Source organism: Scyliorhinus canicula, chromosome 3 (assembly GCF_902713615.1).
Source record: "Scyliorhinus canicula chromosome 3, sScyCan1.1, whole genome shotgun sequence".
Classification (NCBI taxonomy): domain Eukaryota; kingdom Metazoa; phylum Chordata; class Chondrichthyes; order Carcharhiniformes; family Scyliorhinidae; genus Scyliorhinus; species Scyliorhinus canicula.
This window is the reverse complement of record NC_052148.1, coordinates 177644321-177664696: the sequence shown is the minus strand read 5'-3', so window position 1 is coordinate 177664696 and position 20376 is coordinate 177644321. Positions and strand designations below refer to the sequence as shown.

General features: G+C 46.6%; 1 protein-coding gene across 1 annotated transcript in view; it reads left to right on the top strand.

Moving 5' to 3' along the window:
- fras1 (Fraser extracellular matrix complex subunit 1) overlaps window positions 1-20376 on the top strand; it is a 601677-nt gene that overhangs the window by 482707 nt on the left and 98594 nt on the right. The window contains exons 47-51 of the mRNA XM_038791813.1: window positions 2-181; window positions 4174-4298; window positions 6158-6298; window positions 7647-7874; window positions 9330-9443. Coding sequence (XP_038647741.1) covers window positions 2-181; window positions 4174-4298; window positions 6158-6298; window positions 7647-7874; window positions 9330-9443 — 788 coding nt within the window. The remainder of the gene's footprint in view (window position 1; window positions 182-4173; window positions 4299-6157; window positions 6299-7646; window positions 7875-9329; window positions 9444-20376) is intronic.

Genomic DNA, 20376 nt, shown 5'->3' with positions numbered 1-20376 from the left:
GAAGATAAGCTTCCACCATCTATTGTAGTTAATAAAGGCTTGGTGCTGGATGAAAACACGGTGAAAAAAATAACAACCCTGCAACTGTCAGCTACTGACCAGGATAGTGAACCTGGTGAACTGACATACAGGTTAACCAAACAACCCCAGTTGGGTCACATTGAGCACGCTGCTTCTCCAGGTAAAAAAAACAAGGATAACTTAACTCATAGGTCATTTCTAACTCTGGAGAAGTGACAGCTCACGTGTCGTGATACCTAAGTGGATACAAGTGTAATGAAACTATTCAAATAACAGCCTGAAATAAAAGCAAAATTACTGCAGATGCTAGATATCTGAACTAAAAAATAATTCTGGATAAATTCAGTATGTCTGGCAGCATCTATGGCGAGACAAAGAGTTAACATTTCAGAACTAAATGACTGCGCCAGGAACTTCTGCAGAAGGGTGATTCGGACTTGGAATGTTGGGCATCTTGCGTGATTTGCGATGCTTGGGATGGCTCGTGAAATCTCACGAGACATCGCGATTTAGATTTCGCCCTCACTGGATGGGATCCAGTTCTGCGCATTTAAGTGAGCAGTAAGTCTGCGCCAGACTCTCCCAAGGCCAGTGATCGAACACCCACACCTTGGAAACCTCGCCATTGAGCAGTGGTCCACACAAATGTGGACCAAGCGTAACAGCACTTGGGGGGTGGGGGGGTCTCCCAAGCCATCGGAAGCCCCTCGATGCTTGGGATCTGGGCAGAGTGGCACTCCAGCTGCCAGCCTGGCACCATGGCACTGCCACACAGGGCACCATAAGATCGTAAGACATAGAAGCAGAATTAGGCCACTCGGCCCATTGCGTCTGCTCTGCCATTCAATCATGGCTGATAGTTTTCTCATCCCCATTCTCCTGCCTTCTCCCCATAACGCCTGATCCTCTTATTAATCAAAAATCCATCTATCTCTGCCTAAAAGACACTCAGTGATTTGGCCTTCACAGCCTTCTGCAGCAAAGAGTTCCACAGATTCACCACCCTCTGGCTGAAGAAGTTCCTCCTCGTCTCGGTTTTACAGAATCGTCCCTTTAGTCTGAGATTGGGTCCTCTGGTTCTAGTTTTTCCTACAAGTGGAAACATCCTCTCCACATCCACTCTATCCAGGTCTTGCAGTATCCTGCGAGTTTCAATAAGACCACCCCTCATCCTTCTAAACTCCCAACGAGTATAGACCCAGAGCCCTCAAATGTTCCTCATACGCACTGCCAGTGTGTCTGGATGACAGTGCCCTGGGGGCAGATTGTCAAGGATCAGGCTCGGGGGTGGCCCTGCCCTTATGAGATGGGGTGGGGGGTCCGATGTCCTCGGTGGGAGGGGGGGGGATTTGAGAAAGCATGGCGGCATTTAAAAATGGCACCTTGATCTCTTCCTGTGCTGATGGAGCTGCGCTCGTCAGCACAGGGAATGAAGGTAATTACATCCTCGGCTGGGTTTTCTCTCTGAGGCCAGAAAAGAAATAGAGTCCCGTTTGATAGTGTCATTCTCGACATTGCAGGCGCCCAGAAGCACCCCGCTGAACAAGCCAAAAACGGGACTCTTTTTTCCCATTAAATCGTGCCCACTAATTCTGTTTCTCTCCACAGGTGCTGTCAGACCTGCTGAGTTTTCTGTTTTTATTCAAATGACAGGACTAGTTTTATTTTTTCAATAATTATTCAGCGTCAAAAGTATGCCTACAGTCTTTAAATTGTAAATTGACAGTGCATCCATGATTTATGTTGGGAACTGAAGAAGGAACCCTGGATTTAACTAAGACAATCCACAAGGTGGCATCTCCATGAACCTTTAACATGCCTGTTTTTTTCCTTCCTCGGCACTCACATTCCTTTGGAAGTGAGGGAAATTGACATCCTGCTCCAATCTGGACCAGAAAACTCCTGTGACCCAGTAGCATTTAAGTGAATTAATATATGTATACTTTAAATACAGTTTATTTTAATTCTGTGAGGGTTAAGTTAATAATTTAGTTGTGTTTTCCAGGAGTGATATTGTCCAGACTTGTAGGATCTCTTATTCTATCTTCTAATAAGAGTCGATTGTACAGTTGATTGGTGGTGTCCAAACTTTATTGCTAATGATTCACTTCAACACACTTAGATAAGAGCTAAATCAAAACTTAGAAACAAAATATTCAAATACATGGCAAAGAGTTCATTAATCAAAAAACACGAATAAATCACTTTAAAACAAATGAATGAAATTATTCAAGAACTTGGAAAAGTAGAAACTCGGAGACGAGCCTTGCACGAGGTCTTACTCCCAAGGGAATCCTTATCTATGGACTAGTCCCTCATTTACTCTCACTGGTTTCTAATTCTGAGCTGTGACCTCGTTCAAATAGATGCCTGTTACTTAGAGGGCAATTTACTAATTAAACATTGGCCATTACTTAAGATTGACTGGTGTCTGTCAGGAATAATTTAATGTCTACGTGCACTGCATTACGAGAAGGGGATTCTCACGCCATGGCTATCCATCAATCTTGCTCTAACTACTTAATTGATACATTCTTATTACTACATGCACTGGAATACAATGGTCCATTCATTGTATGAAACATTTGTTGCTGAATTTCTGCAGTCGTGACAGTTTATTCATTATCTAAAACAATTATCTTTTCACAGTCAAGGCCTTTTGAAAAATCCCATTCTCTAGCTATGCACTCATTCAATACATAAGGCACCAATGAATCAATAACCTATCATCACTACACCAACTAGAGTACTGATCTAAAGATGTTAATTATTTTTATAAATTAATTGCAACTGTAATGAACAAAACTGAGCATTTTCAGACATATATTTTTCATTTAGTATTGTGGTTCTGAAACAGAAGATTTGTAAATAATTTATTTATGATTTGTCTTTTTCTCCCTAATTGTGATTTTGTTGGAGCCTTAGTCACTCTACAAGCTTCAACGTGTAAGTTACATCAAGGTGTAAGTCACTTTTAGAGGACAATTATAAAATAAATTAATGTTCGATAATGAACCAAAAGCAGAAATATCTATTTATGCTAACTAGTGATAAACAAAGACATTTTTGTCTGGCTCTTTATCTTTATGTTGGGGAACTGTGCCAGGTCGAAACTACTAAACTTGCTCCTGAAACTAATAACACAATGGAGCGGAATTCTCCGTTGGCCTGACACCAAAATCGCGAACCACGATTGGGCGGAGAATAGGTTCTGACTCCAAATTGCAATTCTCCATCACCTCGACAGCAGCATCAATGCAGTCAGAAACACACATACAGTAAACACTATTTGCATGTCATTAGTGGGCCAGACCAGGTATTCTCTGAGGACTCCATGACGCTCCGCCACCAATGGGCCGAGTTCCCCATGGCACGTTTCACTTGTGCTTTTAAAAGTCGTGAAACCGGCGACATGGTTGCTGAGGCAGAGAGAGGGAGTACGGAAAGTGTCCAAAATTCGCCATAATTTGTTAGCATTGTGCCACTAGCCGGGGGTCTTCTGCAAGGACGGGGGGAGTACCGGAGGTGGCTAGGGGGTGGGTTGTGGGGCTGGGATGAATGGGCACAGAACACCATTGCCACAGCTGGCAAGGCAACTATGCAGGTGCACACGCTGCTAACTGTGAACTTAGGCCCAGGGGCCATATGGGTGTCCTCCCAGGCCACTCCCTAGGTGCCCTCTGGCCCTAGCCAACCCAGCACAACCAATGCCACCTTGTTGGCTGGGATGGTGTGGGTGGGGAGTGAAGTGTGTATATGCGGCTGCAACTTGTCAGCCTCCTAAGTGTCAATCAGAGACCCGGCATTGGAATCGATTGTGATCCACGTGGTGCCGATGCTAGCCCCTCCACAGTTGCTGAATCGATCAACATTCGATGCCTGTTTTGCTGTCATGAAAGTCCACAAATTCTGCGTCGGCATTAACATTTATTCTCAGAAACGGAGAATCCCACACATGGCCTAGCTCCAAAATATTGTTCACCCAGTCTCCCTCGAATCAGCTGAAACTTGTGTAAAATCCTTGTGGTTAATGGGAACAACAGCTAGATTGCCAAATCTGGTGAAATATTTCAAAAGTGTATTTCATATTTGTACCATTCAACCTAGAATGTTCTTCTTTGCATTTTATTAATGTTTCATTCTTTCCAAAAGGATCAAAGGTTAGCTATTTTACTCAGGCTGACCTTGCGGCTCGAAGCATTCAGTACGTCCACACCAGTGAGGAGGAAAAACATTCTGACGATTTCACCTTTTCAGTGTCCGATGGTGTCAACGAGGTACAGTAAAAGTTGACATTTATTGGAGCAGTTGAACGACTGGAGCCATGTTGTGACTGACAATCTGCATTCTAAAATGCTCCATATGTATTAACACAATGATGCAAAGCACCATAGCTAAAGGAGGAATGGGGGAGTCAAAGCTGGTGAGCAAAATGGGCAGCAGCATGGATCAGGATGGGAGAGTCAAAGAGTAGGGGCAGGATTCTCCAATAATGGGGCTATGTCCCCATGCCAGCGTGAAAAGCGGCGCCAACCACTCCGGCGTCAACAGTTCCCGATAATGGGGAATGCTCCCCTTCCTAGAGGGCTAGGTCTGCGCCGGAGTGGTCCCCGCAGCTCCAGCCGGCGCGGAACGGCCAGCGCGAGTTTGCGCAAGCGCGCTACGGCTGGCGTGAGTTTGTGCATGCGCGCTACAGCCGGCATGATTCCTCGCATGTGCGGGGGTTCCCTTCTCCGCACCGGCCCCCGGGCAATATGGTGGAGCTCTACAGGGGCCCGGCGCAGAGGAACATAGGCCCCCACGGAACCAGCCCGCCCGTCAATCAGTAAGCCCCAATCACGGGCCAGGCCACCGTGGGAGCCACCCTCCCCCCACTGGGGTCGGATCACCCTGGCCCCCACTAGGACGGCCCCCGCAGACTCACCTTCCAGGTCCTGCCGTGTGGGACCTGAGTAACCCATGCCGACTGGACTCAGCCGAACTCGTTGGCCACTCGGCCGGAGAATCGCTTGGGGGGGGGGGGGGGGGGGCGCTTCCAACGGCCCCCGACCGCGCGGCGGGAATCCCGCCAGCTCCCGAGAATCGGCGCAAGAGAATCCGACCCGGAGAATCCCGGCCAAGGTCTCTGAGACTGTGGTTTTGAAAGCAGTTATGGAAATGACAAGTTGCAGAGTCTTCAGTGCACTGCAGGTGAATATGAAGTCGCTAGTGGTGGCCTTGAGAGGAGCAGCAGAGAATGCCTACAAAATGTTAGGTTAAAGCGATCAAAGTGGTTGGGTTTCTTTGAATGAGGTAATAGAGGGATTTGAGAATTTGGAACAGATGCGGGAGATTAACCTTAGCTTGTACTTCTACCATACATCATGGACTGTACCCCCTGACTTCTCCTGAGTTGACAGCCAGGTGCTTGATGGAGTCAAGAATCAAACTAAAGTCGTCTCCATTGACAGTAAATAGATCAGTGGTAATTTTGGACCAAAGAACTGGCTGAGCCTTGTGAGGGTGTTGAGGTTATTTTCGTGGTTGTGGCTCTGGCATGCCTCTCACATCCTCACTAACGTATGGCCAATTGACCATATGGGTTGCCGGCTTGCCTCTCCAACCGTCCCTCTGAAAATCTAATCGTGTTACTGAAGCATCGAGAGCCAGTGAAGCCTTCCAACTGTATGATTTTCCAGGTCTGCATACAAACTCACCCACATAGCTGATTGAATATTTCCCCCCATGGTATCAGCTGAACTCTGATGTAAAGCTGTTTTTACTAAAATAGGCGAGAAGTTCTGGAGTTAAGAATAGCCATTGATTCAGATACTTATATTTCCAGTTTGATCAAATTATGACTTTACAAGTCATGAGAAATATGACATTTTTAGAATAAAATGCAATATTTCAGTATATTTTTAATGCAGTAGGCCACAGTTGCATATGTTTATAAATAATTTGATATTTTTCTATAAGTCAACTCATGGCATTTTTCCCCTTTATCTGTAAAGCGAACTGAATGCCAATATTAATCTTTGTTACTTTATTCTGTAACAATTTATAAATAAAATTATAGTAGTTACACCTTTTATGCTGCCTGAAGTTACTGAAATTCCTGACTAAATAGAGCATTGTCTTTTCTTCGTTAAATTAGGTGTCTCAAGCATTTTATATTACTATTCGCCCTGTGGATGATGCACTGCCTGTGGTACAGATCCCGGGTATGCGAGTGCAGGAGGGAGTGAGGAAAACTATCACTGAATTTGAGCTAAAAGCCACTGATGCAGACAGTGAAGTGAGTTTTGTAGCTCTGCTCTCTTACCTCTGCATGTTTCCTCATTGTTTATGATTACATTGTTTATGATTACTTTGTTTATGATTACTTGACGTGCTTCATCGCTTTTTTCATGGAGCAGAATATTTTTGTTGCCTTTGCACCTGCAACAAAAACTTCTGTTTTATAGCAACTTTAATACAACAAAACATCCCAAGTGCTTCCCAATTATGTTACCAAACAATATATGGCACTGCACCACATAGGTATTAGAGCAGATGACTGAAGGCTTAGTCAAAGAGGTATATTTTAAGGGATGCCTTAACAGCGGAAAGAGAAGTAGATAGGCAGATTCGTTTCGGCAGGAATTTCTCGAGTTTAGGGTCTGGACAATTGAGTGCAGTCCTATCCAACTGGACAACAACCAGCATGTAACCGACAGCAATTAACGGTAAGATGTGAATGGAAGAGAATTCAATTTGCAGTTTTATCTTTTGCTGTTGAGGCTGAAGTTGAGACTGCAGCATAATTCCATACAGGCATACAGATTATTCATCGTCTTCTCAACCTGGCCCCTCACCTGAGATGTGGTGATCCTCAGTTTAAATCACCTCCAGTCCACTCTCTCTCTCTCTACCCCCCCCCCCCCCCCCCCCCCCCCCCCCCCAAAAGGGGAAAGCAGCCTGTGGTCATCTGGGAATATGGCGACTTTACCTTTTATCTATGTTTCTATTTTGTAATGGTAACATTAAAGAGAATGGAATGCACTGAAATTTAGAAGTGAATTTTCTGTTCCGTCATAGCCAGTAAGGGACAACCTCACTTTGAACGTTTTCCTGTTTTAGTCAGAAGTCAGTCATACTCGGTTCTTCATTAAATACAAACAAAATAACTGTTTTTATTTTCATTATATAACTACCTCAATATTTAGTCACACTTTCCTAATTTATTCTTACTTTTGTATTGAAGACACTGTATTCATTTCTATTGCTTGTGAATGGCATCACTTCCAACTCGACAGTAACCTGACAGAGCCAATAATCCTCCTTTTATGGAACACAATTAATTTCCATTCCATTTACTTTAATTGAATAACATTAAGGCAGGTACTAAAAGAAAAATTAATAAAAGAATGAACCTGCTTTTGTCTAGCACCTTTCATGACCTCAGGATGCCCGAAGCACTTTCGACCAATGAAGTACTCTTTTGGAATTTAGTTACTGTTGTAGTGGGCCACTTCACTGGCTTACCACTCAAGAAGTGAAGGTGCAAATTACCCTTGTCTTAAAGCTGACATGATATTTTGAATTAATGAGAATTAATTGCAACCTGAGTACCCAATTAATGCTATGAACTCTTAACACTACAGGCTGAATCTTTGACCTTTACCATTATGCAACCACCACGCCATGGGACGATTGAGCGTACTAACAATGGTCACCACTATCGACAGACCAACACGTTTACAATGGATGACATTTATCAGAACCACATCAGCTACAATCATGATGGCAGCAATTCTCTCAAAGATCGCTTTTCATTCTCCGTGTCCGATGGAACAAATCCTTTCTTCATTGTTGAAGAGGCAGGAAAGGAGGTGGGTTCTTGACATTAACGATTAGTTTAATGAAATAGGCGTTACTTTGTTGAAAGGGAAGAGTGCAGAAACCTAACTCCTGATACTTTTTGTTCATCTTTCAATTTCCTTGATGTGTGAGGCTCTCTGCCCAGGGAGTAAAATGCAGCAGTAGCAGAAAATGGCAAATTTGCAACCATTCTACATCTCCCTGATTTTTCCAATCCATTGTCTTCAGACAAAAATTTGGCAGGCTGCCAAGCTGGCCACAGATGCTCTATCATGCACCGTACTCTCACATAAGTAATATTCCACCTCCAGAGTTTTGGAGGTGTTCAAAGTTAGTGAGTGGCACAGGTGATGAGGATGCTCTGCCCCTGCCATGCACCTGCCTCCTGTCCATGCAGTTTCCCCCTGTGCATAGGCCTGCCTCCTGTGCACATGCCTTCCCTTCCAGTAGTCATGAATGGAAGTGATTTTACACTTGCCTGGTCTGAGAAATATACAGGGCATCTGTAAAATCTTTACTTTTCTGACAGCTGACAGCAGTTAATTGAATAAAGCTGGGAATTGAAGTTGGGAGCCAACAGCCAATCCTTATCCCCATATATATCAGTTACACTTATTTATTTATTTAATGATGTTGCTATAATTTCAAAGTTGACACTAGACTTTAAAATGCAGTCCATGGTGTGTTTTAAAGAAAAATGTATTTAGCATGCACATAGTCACAGCCAAGCAATAACCTGGCAGATGTGGGGGTGGATAGGGGTGTGGGCATGGGGTGATCATTGGATGATAGTTTCTATGGGAGAGTCAGCTGGAGCCTAAGAACATCCCGTAAGCCTATCTATCTTTCTGCTGAGGGCATCAAACAAGACAAATGATAGGAGTAAAGACAATGAAGATGGGAGATATGCCCAGACTCCCCTGTAAAAAGGCCATACTCCCTGGCAGGATACTCTGGTCCCGCTGGCAGCGCACCCTCTGCCGTAGGTTTCCTGGCAACGTGGGTGGCTTCAGTGGGCATTCTCAGTGACAGCGACTGGACCAGAGAATCCCTCCGCAGCGAACAGCGCACTTCCCCCTGCTGCCAAGAAACACAGAGCTGGGAGGCCAGAGAATCCCTCTCAGAATATAGAAACAATTAAAGTGTCAGAGCAGTTGGAACGTTGCAGAACTGCTGTCTCCAAAGTTTATTGCCATTTGCTGGGTCAGGGTTCATCTGGTGTGCACACCGAGCTCCCCAGTGAAATTCCCCTAGCGTCCATTTTGAATGAGTTCATGCAGGGGAATCTTGGGCTAGTCGTCAGGCAAGCAGTCTGATGGCACAAAGACAATGGAGAGGGAGGTGGAGAAGAGATAAGAACTGCAAAGCTGGGGTAATAACCCTGTACTGTGACTCTGACACACATTGTACAATTTGGAGCTGTTGCTAACTAATTACATCATCTTGTTCTGATCATTTGAAACTAGATTGTGACAGCTGCTCCCCAGAAGTTTAAGATTGATATTCTACCTGTGGATGATGGGACACCAAGAATTGTTACCAACCTGGGACTACAGTGGCTGGAGTACATGGACAGTAAAGTAATTCAATTTCCAGCATAACATAAACATTAAGTTTTATATGACAACTAATTTTATAATGTGCTTTGCATTACAACATTTGCAATTTATTTGAGTTTGATGCAATACTTAAATAGTAAAATGATCAGCTGATATAATTTCTGATGCTGAAAACGAGTGATTGGGCAAAGTCTGTCTTGATAGATTCAGGGAAAATAGATCATAGCTCATAGAATTTACAGTGCAGAAGGAGGCCATTTGACCCATCGAGTCTGCACCGGCCCTTGGAAAGAGCACCCTCCTTACAAGGAACTTGGCTGAGGTGGACAGGCCAGCACTGCCAGAGGATAAATCTGTGGAAAATCAGCGGGAAGCACTAAAATACGAGATCTTAAATGTACAAAGTAGACATGTTTCCTCCAAAAATAAGAGTGGCACTGCCAAATCTCCTGGTTGTCTGGAGGAGAAGATCAAACAGAAAAAGAAAGCAGACGATAGGCACAAGAACTAAGAACTGCAGACAGCCTAGACAATGAGAAGTGCAGGGGAAAAGTCAAATAAGGAGATCAAAGAGAGGGCATGAAAAAGGATTAGCAAGTAAAGTTAAAGAGACCCCAAAGATGTTTTACCAGTATAATAATGATAAACGGTCAGTTAAGGAAAAAGTGGGACCTATCGGAGATGAAGAAAGGAACTTGTGTATAGATGTAGAGGCTGAGGAAGGGTTTTAAATCAATATTTTGTTTCCGTGTTTACAAAGGAAATGGATGATGCAGATATAGTAGTCCAGGAGGAACACTTAGATATTGGATGGGATAAGCATAAAGAGAGAGGAAGCACTTGAAGGATTGAAATACTTGAAAGTTGATTAGTCGCCAGGGCCAGATGGATTGTTTCCGAGGCTACTGAAGGAGGTCAGGGAAGAGATAGCAGATGCTCTGAGGATGACTTTCCAATTTCCACTAGATACAGGGGAGGTACATGAGGTACGTAATTCCATTGTTCAAAAAGAGATAGAAGGAAATGCCAAACAATTAGTTAGTTAGTTTTACCTCGGTGGTAATCGATAGAATCTATCCTGAGCGATAGGATTAACTGTCACATAGAAAGGCATGGACTAGTCAGGGATTGTCAGCATGGATTTGTTAAATGAAGGTCTTGCCTCACAAATTTGATTGAATTCTTTGAGGCAGTGACAAAGAAGGGTTGATGAAGGTAGTGCAGTGGATATTGTGTACATGGACTTTAGCAAGGCGTTTGACAAAATGCCACATGACAGATTCATCAAGAAAGTGAAACCTTGGGATACATGACAAACTGTGGCAAACTGAATAAAAAGTGGGCTTAGTAACAGGAAACAAAGTGTAATGGTCGATGGTTGTCTTTACAATTGGATAGTTGTTAGTGTTCTACAGGGCTCGGTGTTGGGGCCCTTACTGTTTGTGTTATATGTTAACGATTTGGACATGCACGTGGGAGCATGTTCAGGAAATTTGCAGATGGCACAAAGATTGGCCAAGTAGTGTCGCTAAGAAGTTCGCGGAGCTGATGGGGGAGGGTGAGAACCCCTCCCAGTACGAGCTAGACCGAGCTCATCGGTCATTAAGGTCGAAGCCCAAAGTGAATGAGCCGCCAAGAGCAGTAATTATCTGCTTCCATAAGTACTGCATGAAGGAGAAGGTGTTAAGCTGGGCGAAGCAGAAGCGCGAGGTGCAGTGGGATGGTCGGTAGTTCGGATCTACCCGGACTTGACGGTGGAGTTGGCAAAAAGATGAGCGGCGTTTGGGCGAGTGTAGGTGGCACTGTTCAAAAAGGGAGTGTGATTTGGTATGGTATACCCGGCGAAGCTGAGGGTAACGTATGAGGCCAAAGACTTTTATTTCGAGACAGCGGAGGCGGCTGAGGCGTTCGTGAGGGCAGAAGGCATGGGACAGACGTGAGGAGCAGAGCTGGAAGAGAGATTGTGGACTGTAATTGGGGAGCTGGAAAATGTATAAATGCTACAGCTTTCTGTTTACTGATGTGTATTGTAATTTACTTCTCTTTACATTGTTATAGAGTTCAAGTTAATGGTTGGGTTTATTGGCGTTCTGTGTTGCAACGGTTATATCTTATTTTAGTGAAATATATGGGTTGGATTGTTGTTTTTTTTTCTTGCTCTGGGACTGGGTGGGAGGGGACGGTATATCTTGGCGAGGGGAGCCACCCGTGCTAGCTACCTAAAGTCGGCTAGTGAACGGAGATGAAGTGAGAGGAGAACTGCGGACATTGGAGCCTGGTCAGCAGGTTTCAATGGGCCAACGAGGCGAGCGAGAGGAGGGGAAGGGATTGATGCTGGGAGATGTTTTTTCAAGAGGAAATGTAGGGTTGGTTCTTGGGAGGGGGGAAGGGGTTTGATGTTAATAATGGATAGGGGCGGGTCAGGCTTATGGGGCAGGGCCCAGTGGTAAGATGATGGTGGATAAGAAGGGTGGGGGGCGGGGGGGGGGGGGGGGGCGGGGGAGGGGGGGGGGAGAGAGGTGAGAGACCCCCAGTTAGGATAGTCATGTGGAACATGGGAGGGTTAGGAGGACCAGTCAAGAGGTCAAGGGTGCTTGCGCATCTTAAAAGTTTGAAAGCCGATGTGGCAATGTTGCAGGAGACTCACTTGAGGGTGAAGGACCAAGTGAGACTTAAAAAGGGCTGGGTTAGTCAGGTGTTTCACTCTGGATTTGACGGAAGGACTCGAGGGGTAGCGGTAATGGTCAGCAAAAGGGTACGCTTCCAGATGGAGAAGGTGATGGCAGATCAGGGGGGTAGATATGTGATTGTGGCAGGGGCGCTGGAGGGGAGGTTAGTGGTGCTGCTAAGTGGATACGGTCCCAATTGGGACAATGTGGGATTTGCAAAGAAGGTGTTTGGGGCCATCTCCGACTTGGACCACACAAACTGATTGTGGGGGGAACTGGAACTTGGTGCAGGAGCCAAGGTTGGACAGGTCAGGGCCACGCTCGCTGGTCCCATCGGGGAGGGGGGGGGGGGGGGGGGGGGCGAAGGCGCTGGCTGGGCTAATGGTGGAAATGGGAGGGGTGGACTCTTGGAGGTTTCGGCACCCGAGGGAACGGGAGTACTCGTTTTTCTCAGCAGTCCATAAGATATACTCGCAGATTGACTTTTTCGTGGTGGGGAAGGCTTTGTTGGCTGGGGTTAAGGGTCGGAATACTCGGCAATTGCAGTGTCAGCTCATGCTCCGCATTGGGTGGATATGGCACTGGAGAAGGGGGTAGCGCAGAGGCCGGGGTGGAAACTAGATGTGGGGCTTTTGGGGAACCAATTGTTCTGTGAGAAAATTGAAACAGTAATTAAGGAATATGTAGGCTTCAACTGTACGGGTGAAGTGTCGAAGGCAGTTGTCTGGGAGGCTCTAAAGGCGGTGGTGAGGAGTGAGGTAATTTTGTTTAAGGCCAGGGTGGACAAAGAGGAGAGGTTGGAGCAGCAGAGGGTAATAGATGAGATGTTGGAGGTAGATAGGAGTTATGCAGAAGATGGGGACCCAGCGAAGCTGGAAAAGAGGAAGGAACTACAGGCGAGCTTCGACCGACTGTCCACCAGGAAGGCGGTGTGCCAACTGAGACGAGCAAGGGATGCAGTTTATGAACATGGAGATAAGGTATGTTAGCAGGTCAGCTCCAGAGGGAAGCAGCGGCAATGGAAATTCTTCAAGTGAGGGATAGGGCAGGGAAGTTAGTGGTGGCCCCGGAGCTGATTAACAAGGTTTTTGAGGAGTTTTATGAGAGGTTGTACAGGTCAGAGCCACCCGGGGGAGACCGTGAGATGCAGGAATTTCTAGATGGGTTGGAGTACCCGAGGCTAGGGGAGGGGGACAGGGCTACATTCGAAGAAGCAATAGTGGAGCAGGAGGTAAAGGATGCGATTGGGAGGATGCAGTCGGGAAGGTGGCAGGGCCGGATGGGGTTCCGGTGGAATGTTATAAAAAATTCAGGGATAAGTTGGCACCCTTGATGGTGGGGATGTTTGAGGAGGCGATAGGGAAGGGGGTGTTGCCACAAACCTTGGAACAGGCATCAATTTCACTGCTGCTAAAAAAAGATAAGGATCCGACGGAGTGTGGGTCGTATAGGCCCATATCACTTCTGAATGTGGACGCAAAAGTATTGGCGAAGGTACTGGCGGGTAGGCTGGAGGAGTGCCTCCCAAAGGTGATAGGTGAGGATCAGACGTGGTTCGTGAGAGGGAGGCAGCTTTTTTCGAATATTAGGAGGGTTTTGAACGTCGTTATGGCACCGGCGGAAGGGAAGGAAACAGAGGTGGTTGTGGCATTGGACGCCGAGAAGGCATTTGACCGGGTAGAGTGGGGGTACTTGATGGCAGTTCTGGAGTGGTTTGGGATTGGACCAAGATTTGTGAACTGGGTAAAGCTATTATATAAGGAGCCGAAGGCGAGTGTCCACACAAACAACATCAGCTCAAGATACTTTTCTCTCCACCGTGGGACGAGACAGGGATGTCCTATGTCCCCCCTGCTGTTTGCAGTTGCGATTGAGCCGTTGGCCATCGCATTAAGAAGTTCGGGAGCATGGAAAGGAATAGTGTGGGGAGGGATAGAGCATAGGGTGTCCTTATATGCCGATGACTTCCTGCTGTATGTGTCGGAACTGAGTGTGTCGATAGGGAGAATATTGGAGCTACTGCGAGTATTTGGGTCTTTCTCGGGGTACAAGCTGAACCTGGTCAAGAGTGAGTATTTTGTGGTGTCTCGGCCGGGGGTGGGGCAGGGGTGGGGGGCTGCCATTCCGTAGGGCAGGGACTCACTTTAGGTATCTGGAGGTGCAGGTTGCCCGGGAGTGCGGAAGGCTTCGCAGGTACAATATCACTAGTTTGGTGGGGAGTGAAAGCCGATCTGGCAAGGTGGGATGGTCTCCCTCTGTCACTGTCGGGTCGGGTACAGGCGGTTAAAATGAATGTGTTGCCGAGATTTCTGTTTATTTTTCAATGCCTACCGATTTTCCTGCCAAAGGCTTTTTTCAGGGAGATTGAGGGAAGGATTACCTCGTTCATATGGGGAGGGAAGGTGGCTAGACTGAGGAAGGTGCTGCTACAGAGGGGAAGGCAGGCAGGGGGTTTGGGTCTCCCGAACGTGATGTACTACTACTGGGTGGCGAATGTGGAGAAGGTGCAGGGCTGGGTCAGAGGGGTTGATTCCCAGTGGGTCAGAATGGAGGAGAGTTTGTGCAGGGGGTCGGGACTGAAAGCACTAGCAACAGCGCCGCTCCCGATAGCTCCGGGAAAATACTCAGGGATTCCGGTATTAATAGCTTCATTGAAAATCTGGAGGCAGTTTCGCCAACACTTCGGGTTGGGGGCAGGGTCAAGAGAAATGCCGATTTGGGGGATGCACAGATTTGAACCAGGCAGGTGGGATGGAAGTTTTCGGAAATGGGAAGAGAAGGGGATTAAGACGCTAAAAGATTTGTTTCTCAAGGGTCGGTTTGCAGGATTGAGGGAGCTGGAAGCGAAGTATGGGTTGGAGCAAGAAGAAATGTTTAGATACATACAGGTTCGGGATTTTGCCAGGAAGGAGGCACAGAGCTTCCCGGAGGAACTGGCCTCCACATTGCTGGAGGAGGTGCTGGCGGCAAGTGGACTGGAGAAGGGGACACTGTCAGCGGTGTACGGAGCTATTTTGGACCAGGATAAGGCACCACTGGAAGGGATCAAAGCAAAGTGGGAGGAAGAGTTGGGAGAGGTTATAGAGGAGGGGTCTGGTGTGAGGTGCTCCGGAGAGTAAATGCCTCTACCTCATGTGTGAGGTTGGGGCTGATACAGCTGAAGGTGGTATGCAGAGCACACCTCACAAGGGCGAGGATGAGCCGATTGTTTGAAGGAGTAGAAGATGTACGTGAGCGTTGCGGGGGAGGGGGGGGGGGGCGCTAATCACGTTCATATGTTTTGGTCCTGTCCAAAGCTTGGGGAGTACTGGAAGGAGGTTTTTCGAGTAATTTCCAAGGTGGTGCACATGAATCTGGACCCGGGTCTCCGGGAGGCCATATTCGGGGTGTCGGACCAGCCAGGGTTGGAAACAGGTGCGGAGGCAGATATCGTAGCATTCGCCTCGTTGATCGCCCGAAGGCGGATCCTGTTGGGAGGGAGAGCAGCCTCTCCACCCTGTGCCCTGGCATGGCAGGGGGACATGTTGGAATACTTGACCTTTGAGAAGGTTATGTTCGAACTGAGGGGAAGGATGGAAGGGTTCTACAAGTCATGGGCATTATTCATTATGCACTTTCAAGAACTGGATAACATCGAACATTAGTTGGGGGGCATGGGTGAGAGGGTTGGGGGGGAGGGGGGGTTGTGTGTATTGAGGGTGACTGTGAGTAATCCCTGATTCCTTTTTGTCATTTGTTTATGTAAACATGCGGGCTGATGTTTGGGGGTTTGTGGGAGGATGGGAACGTTGTTATTGTTATGGGGATTGACATATTTGTTGCTGATTATTGTTTAAGAAACTGTGAAAAGGGAGGAGAATAAAAATATATTTTTTTAAAAGATTGGCCAAGTGGTGGATAGTGTCTGCGTGGGTTTCCTCTGGGTGCTCTGGTTTCCTCCCACAAGTTATCTTCCCAGCATATTCCTAGCAAACATCCAAGCAAACGAAAACAAGCTGGATGAACTTAACGCCAGACTTACCTCTCAGAGGGAAGTAAGAGACTGCTGTGTGCTCAGTTTCACAGAGACATAGTCACCCCCGCCTCACCAGGCTGTGCTATACAACCTGAAGGCTTCTCAATTGACTGGGCGGACAGCACCGTGTCATCAGGCAAAGCGAAGGGTGGAGGGGTTTGTCTCCTCATCAACTCCTTCTGGTGCTTAGATGTGGCAACCGTGGCGAACTTCTGCTCCCCGGACCTGGAATACCTGACCCTGAAGTGCTGCCCATACTAACATCCACGTGAGTTCACTTCCGCCATTATCACAGTGGTGTACATCCCACCCCAGGCAGAAGTGAGGAAGGCGCTCAACGAACTGTACAGTTATAAACAACTATGAAACAGAACACCCGGAGGCCTTGCTCATCGTGGCCGGAGACTTCAACAAGGCCAACCTCAAAAGTGTACTGCCAAAGTTCCACCAGCACATCTCCTGTCCCACCAGGGGCGACAACACTCTTGACCACTGCTACTCAAAAATCAAGGGCGCCCACTGTTTCATCTCCCGATCGCACTTTGGGAAATCAGACCATAAGACAGAGCTCCTTCTCCCGGCATACGAGCAGAAACTAAAGCGGGAGAATCCAGTTAAGAAGGTCTTGCAGTGCTGGTCCGAGGAAACAGAAGAGCTCTTACGTGACTGCTTAGAGACAGTGGATTGGTCCATATTTAAGAACTCAGCGGCCAACTTAAATGAGTATGCCACCATCGTCACAGACTTCATCAGCAAATGTGTGGACAGCTGCGTGCCAAAGAAAGCAGTATGTATGTTCCCCAACCGGAAACCATGGCTCAATCGCGAGATTGACTCCCTACTGAAGGACAGGTCTGAGGCGTTCAAGTCAGATGTCCTTGATCTATACAAGAGCATACTTGTGAAACTAATATCACTTCATGGCTGATCCACCTCCACTCCATCTTCATGCACTATTCTGACTACCCCCACCACCCAAATACCGACCTGACTACCCCCCCCCAAGCTGATTTGCCGACCCCTCTGGACCATATCTGATTAGCCCCGATTCCTCCTCCACAACATGACCAGACCATCCCTCTTGACATAACCTGACTACCACCTACCCACTCTCCAACCTGCCGATCTATCCGCCCGACCCACCCCCGACTGCTCTACCCACCCCCGACGGCTCTACTCATCTCCAACCGCTCTACCCATTCATTCATTAATTCTCTCATCTATTCACCCACATTCAGACTGGACATTTAATCTCACCATAAGGCAGCTAGTGCCGTAGAAAAGGAAGCTTGTCCTGCCTCCCACCACCCGACTAGAGCACATTGAAGGAGCTCTCTGAGGGATGCTGCATTTCACACTTCTGGTAAAGCCGTGTTCAGAAGTCGTGGATAGAAGTGGGGAGTAGCATTGAGACGGGGGGAAATTCCATGCGGAGCAACAATCCAGTGATGATTGACGCTCTTTTGGAAGATTTGCGCCCATGTATTAATTCTATAAATGTTGTCCATTGCTTGTCTACCATTGTATTTTTAATGTACTTTCCCAATCTGCCTTGGCCAGCTTGCCCTCATATCTACATAGCTTGCTTTGATTAGTGATGAGGGTAGATAAACCTTTTGGTTCACAAAGTGGCAATTTACTGGGTAGCTGTCGAATATATATTTATAGGTGAATTAAATTTCAAGTTATTGATTGGAGTAGGGAGTTGTACGCAAGGGCCAAATAAGGAAGGATCATAACATTTCTCCATGTAAGACTTGGGGAAAGTGTATTCACTTTAGGACTTCATTACAGGATCTGGCAGTTGCAGTTTACCATTCCATCCAAGTAAATTATTTTGCGGCTGAAAACTGTTTATGATTATTGTCACTGTCCTGTCCATTAATAAATAATCCTTCTATTGCCTATTACATTTCTTGGCAGATGGTATCTATCCATAACACTAACATTACAGAGTTCCAGTCCATTTGTCAGGATAAGTTTAAATTTAAAAAAAAATTTAGAGTACCCAATTATTTTTTCCAATTAAGGGGCAATTTAGCGTGGCCAATCCACCTAGCCTGCACATCTTTTTTTGGGTTGTGGGGGTGAAATCCACGCAGACACGGGGAGAATGTGTAAACTCCTCACGGACAGTGACCCAGGGCCGGTATTCAAACCCGGGTCCTCAGCGCCATAGGCAGCAATGCTAACCACTGTGCCACCGTGCTGCCCAATAAGTTTCAATTTGACCATCCATATTAAGGGAATGCATAAAAAGAGAAATGTGTCTGAAAGTCTACAAGCAGGTGAAGAATCTGGGGCCTTTAGTAAGCCAGAAGTATTGGGAATGAAAAATTAACCGTTTGACAGCAATAAAAGCTCTCAAACCAAGTGGAATAGATGCTGACAGTGAATCTGAGAGGTGGGAAATAAAATAAAAGAGCCATCAAGTGGCCATCATGTGCAAATGCACTGTTGCAATAAAAGAGGAAGAGTAAGTGGGAAATGTAGTGGTAGGAATTTATACTGGCAAAAGTTGAAGAGAAAGTTTAGCAAAAAAAGTGGCAAGACAAGAGGAATTTAGGTGGTGCACTTCCAACTAGCGGCTGGTTTAGCACAGGGCTAAATAGCTGGCTTTTAAAGCAGGCCAGCAGCACGGGTTCAATTCCCGTACCAGCCTCCCCAAACAGGCGCCTGAATGTGGCGACTAAGGGCTTTTCACAGTAACTTCATTTGAAGCCTACTCTGTTTGGCTGATTATAATATGTGATTTTGTCACTTTCTGTAGAGCTCCAACAGGCTACAAGCAAACTTGAGACAAATTTAAAAACAAATTATTAGTTCCAGTAAACCTAAGACAGTTCAAACATTTCAAACACTGATTTTTGCAGTTAGTGTTATTTATGCCTTCTACCTAACAACAGCAACTTGCATTTATATCGCATCCTTAAAGTAGCAAAATATCCTTGGGTGCTTCACAGGAGTATGATCAAACTAAATTTGTCCCCAATCCACATTTGGAGATATTAGGGCAGCTTTGTTACTGAGGTAGTTGTTAAGCAGTATCTTAATGATGGAACGACTAGTGACGAGGCGTAAAGACATAGGGAGTGATTTTCCGGCCCTTGTCTCCAGCGGGATCTTCTGGTCAACCCCCCGTGGTGTGTTCCCCAGCAGTAGGGTGGGTAAGCCACATAAATGCCCATGGACTAGGGTGGGACCAGAAGATCCCACTGGCAGCCAATTGTTCGCTGCATCCGCCACCAGGGGAACCCGCCACAGGAGGGCCAGAAAGTCCCAGCGGTAGGGAAGGAATTCTAGAACACAAGCCCGAGGCAGCTGAAGGTGCAGCCACCTTTGGTGGAGTTTTTTAAATCAGGGATGCACAACAGGTCAGAATCAGAGCAGCACAGACATCTTGGAGGGTTTTCAGGCTTGAGGAGATTACACAGGTACGGAGGGGCAAGGTAACTGAAAACAAAGATAAGGGGCTGGATTCTCCCCTACCCGGCGGGGCGGGGGTTCCCGGCTGGATGGAGTGGCGTGAACCACTCCGGCGTCGGGCCGCCCCAAAGGTGCGGATCTCCGCACCTTTAGGGGCCATGCCCTCACCTTGAGGGGCTAGGCCCGCGCCGGAGTGGTTCCCGTCCCGCCGGCTGGCGTGGAAAGCCTTTGGCGCCATGCCAGCCTGGGCCGAAGGGACTTTGCCGGCCGGCGGGGGGTCGGAGAATCCAGTCCAAGAATTTTAAAATTGAGGGATTGCTTCAGTGAGAGTCAGTCCATTTGAAATGAAAATCGCTTATTGTCACGAGTAGGCTTCAATGAAGTTACTGTGAAAAGTCCCTAGTCGCCACATTCCGGCGCCTGTTCAGGGAGGCTGGTACGGGAATCGAACCGTGCTGCTGGCCTGCTTGGTCTGCTTTAAAAGCCAGCGATTTAGCTGAGTGAGCTAAACCAGCCCCTTTATGTCACTTTATTGAATGCACATTATCTTAAATAACCTATTTCAACATCTTCTGTTCCAAGAAAATACCAGTCCTGTTGTTCAAATAGACGCAGGGTTCCGATCTGCAGCCAGACCTCTAAATGGCTCAAGTACCCATTTAATATACACTGAGCACATACGTTCTATTTTATACAACATATAGATTTTTATTTGATATGTAAATAACATTTGATGATGCTGCCTGAACCAATATATAATCCTATACAAATTAACATGAAATCATAAATGAAAACCTATACATAAAGAATAAATAAAAAATATAAATAAATATGAGCTCCAAAA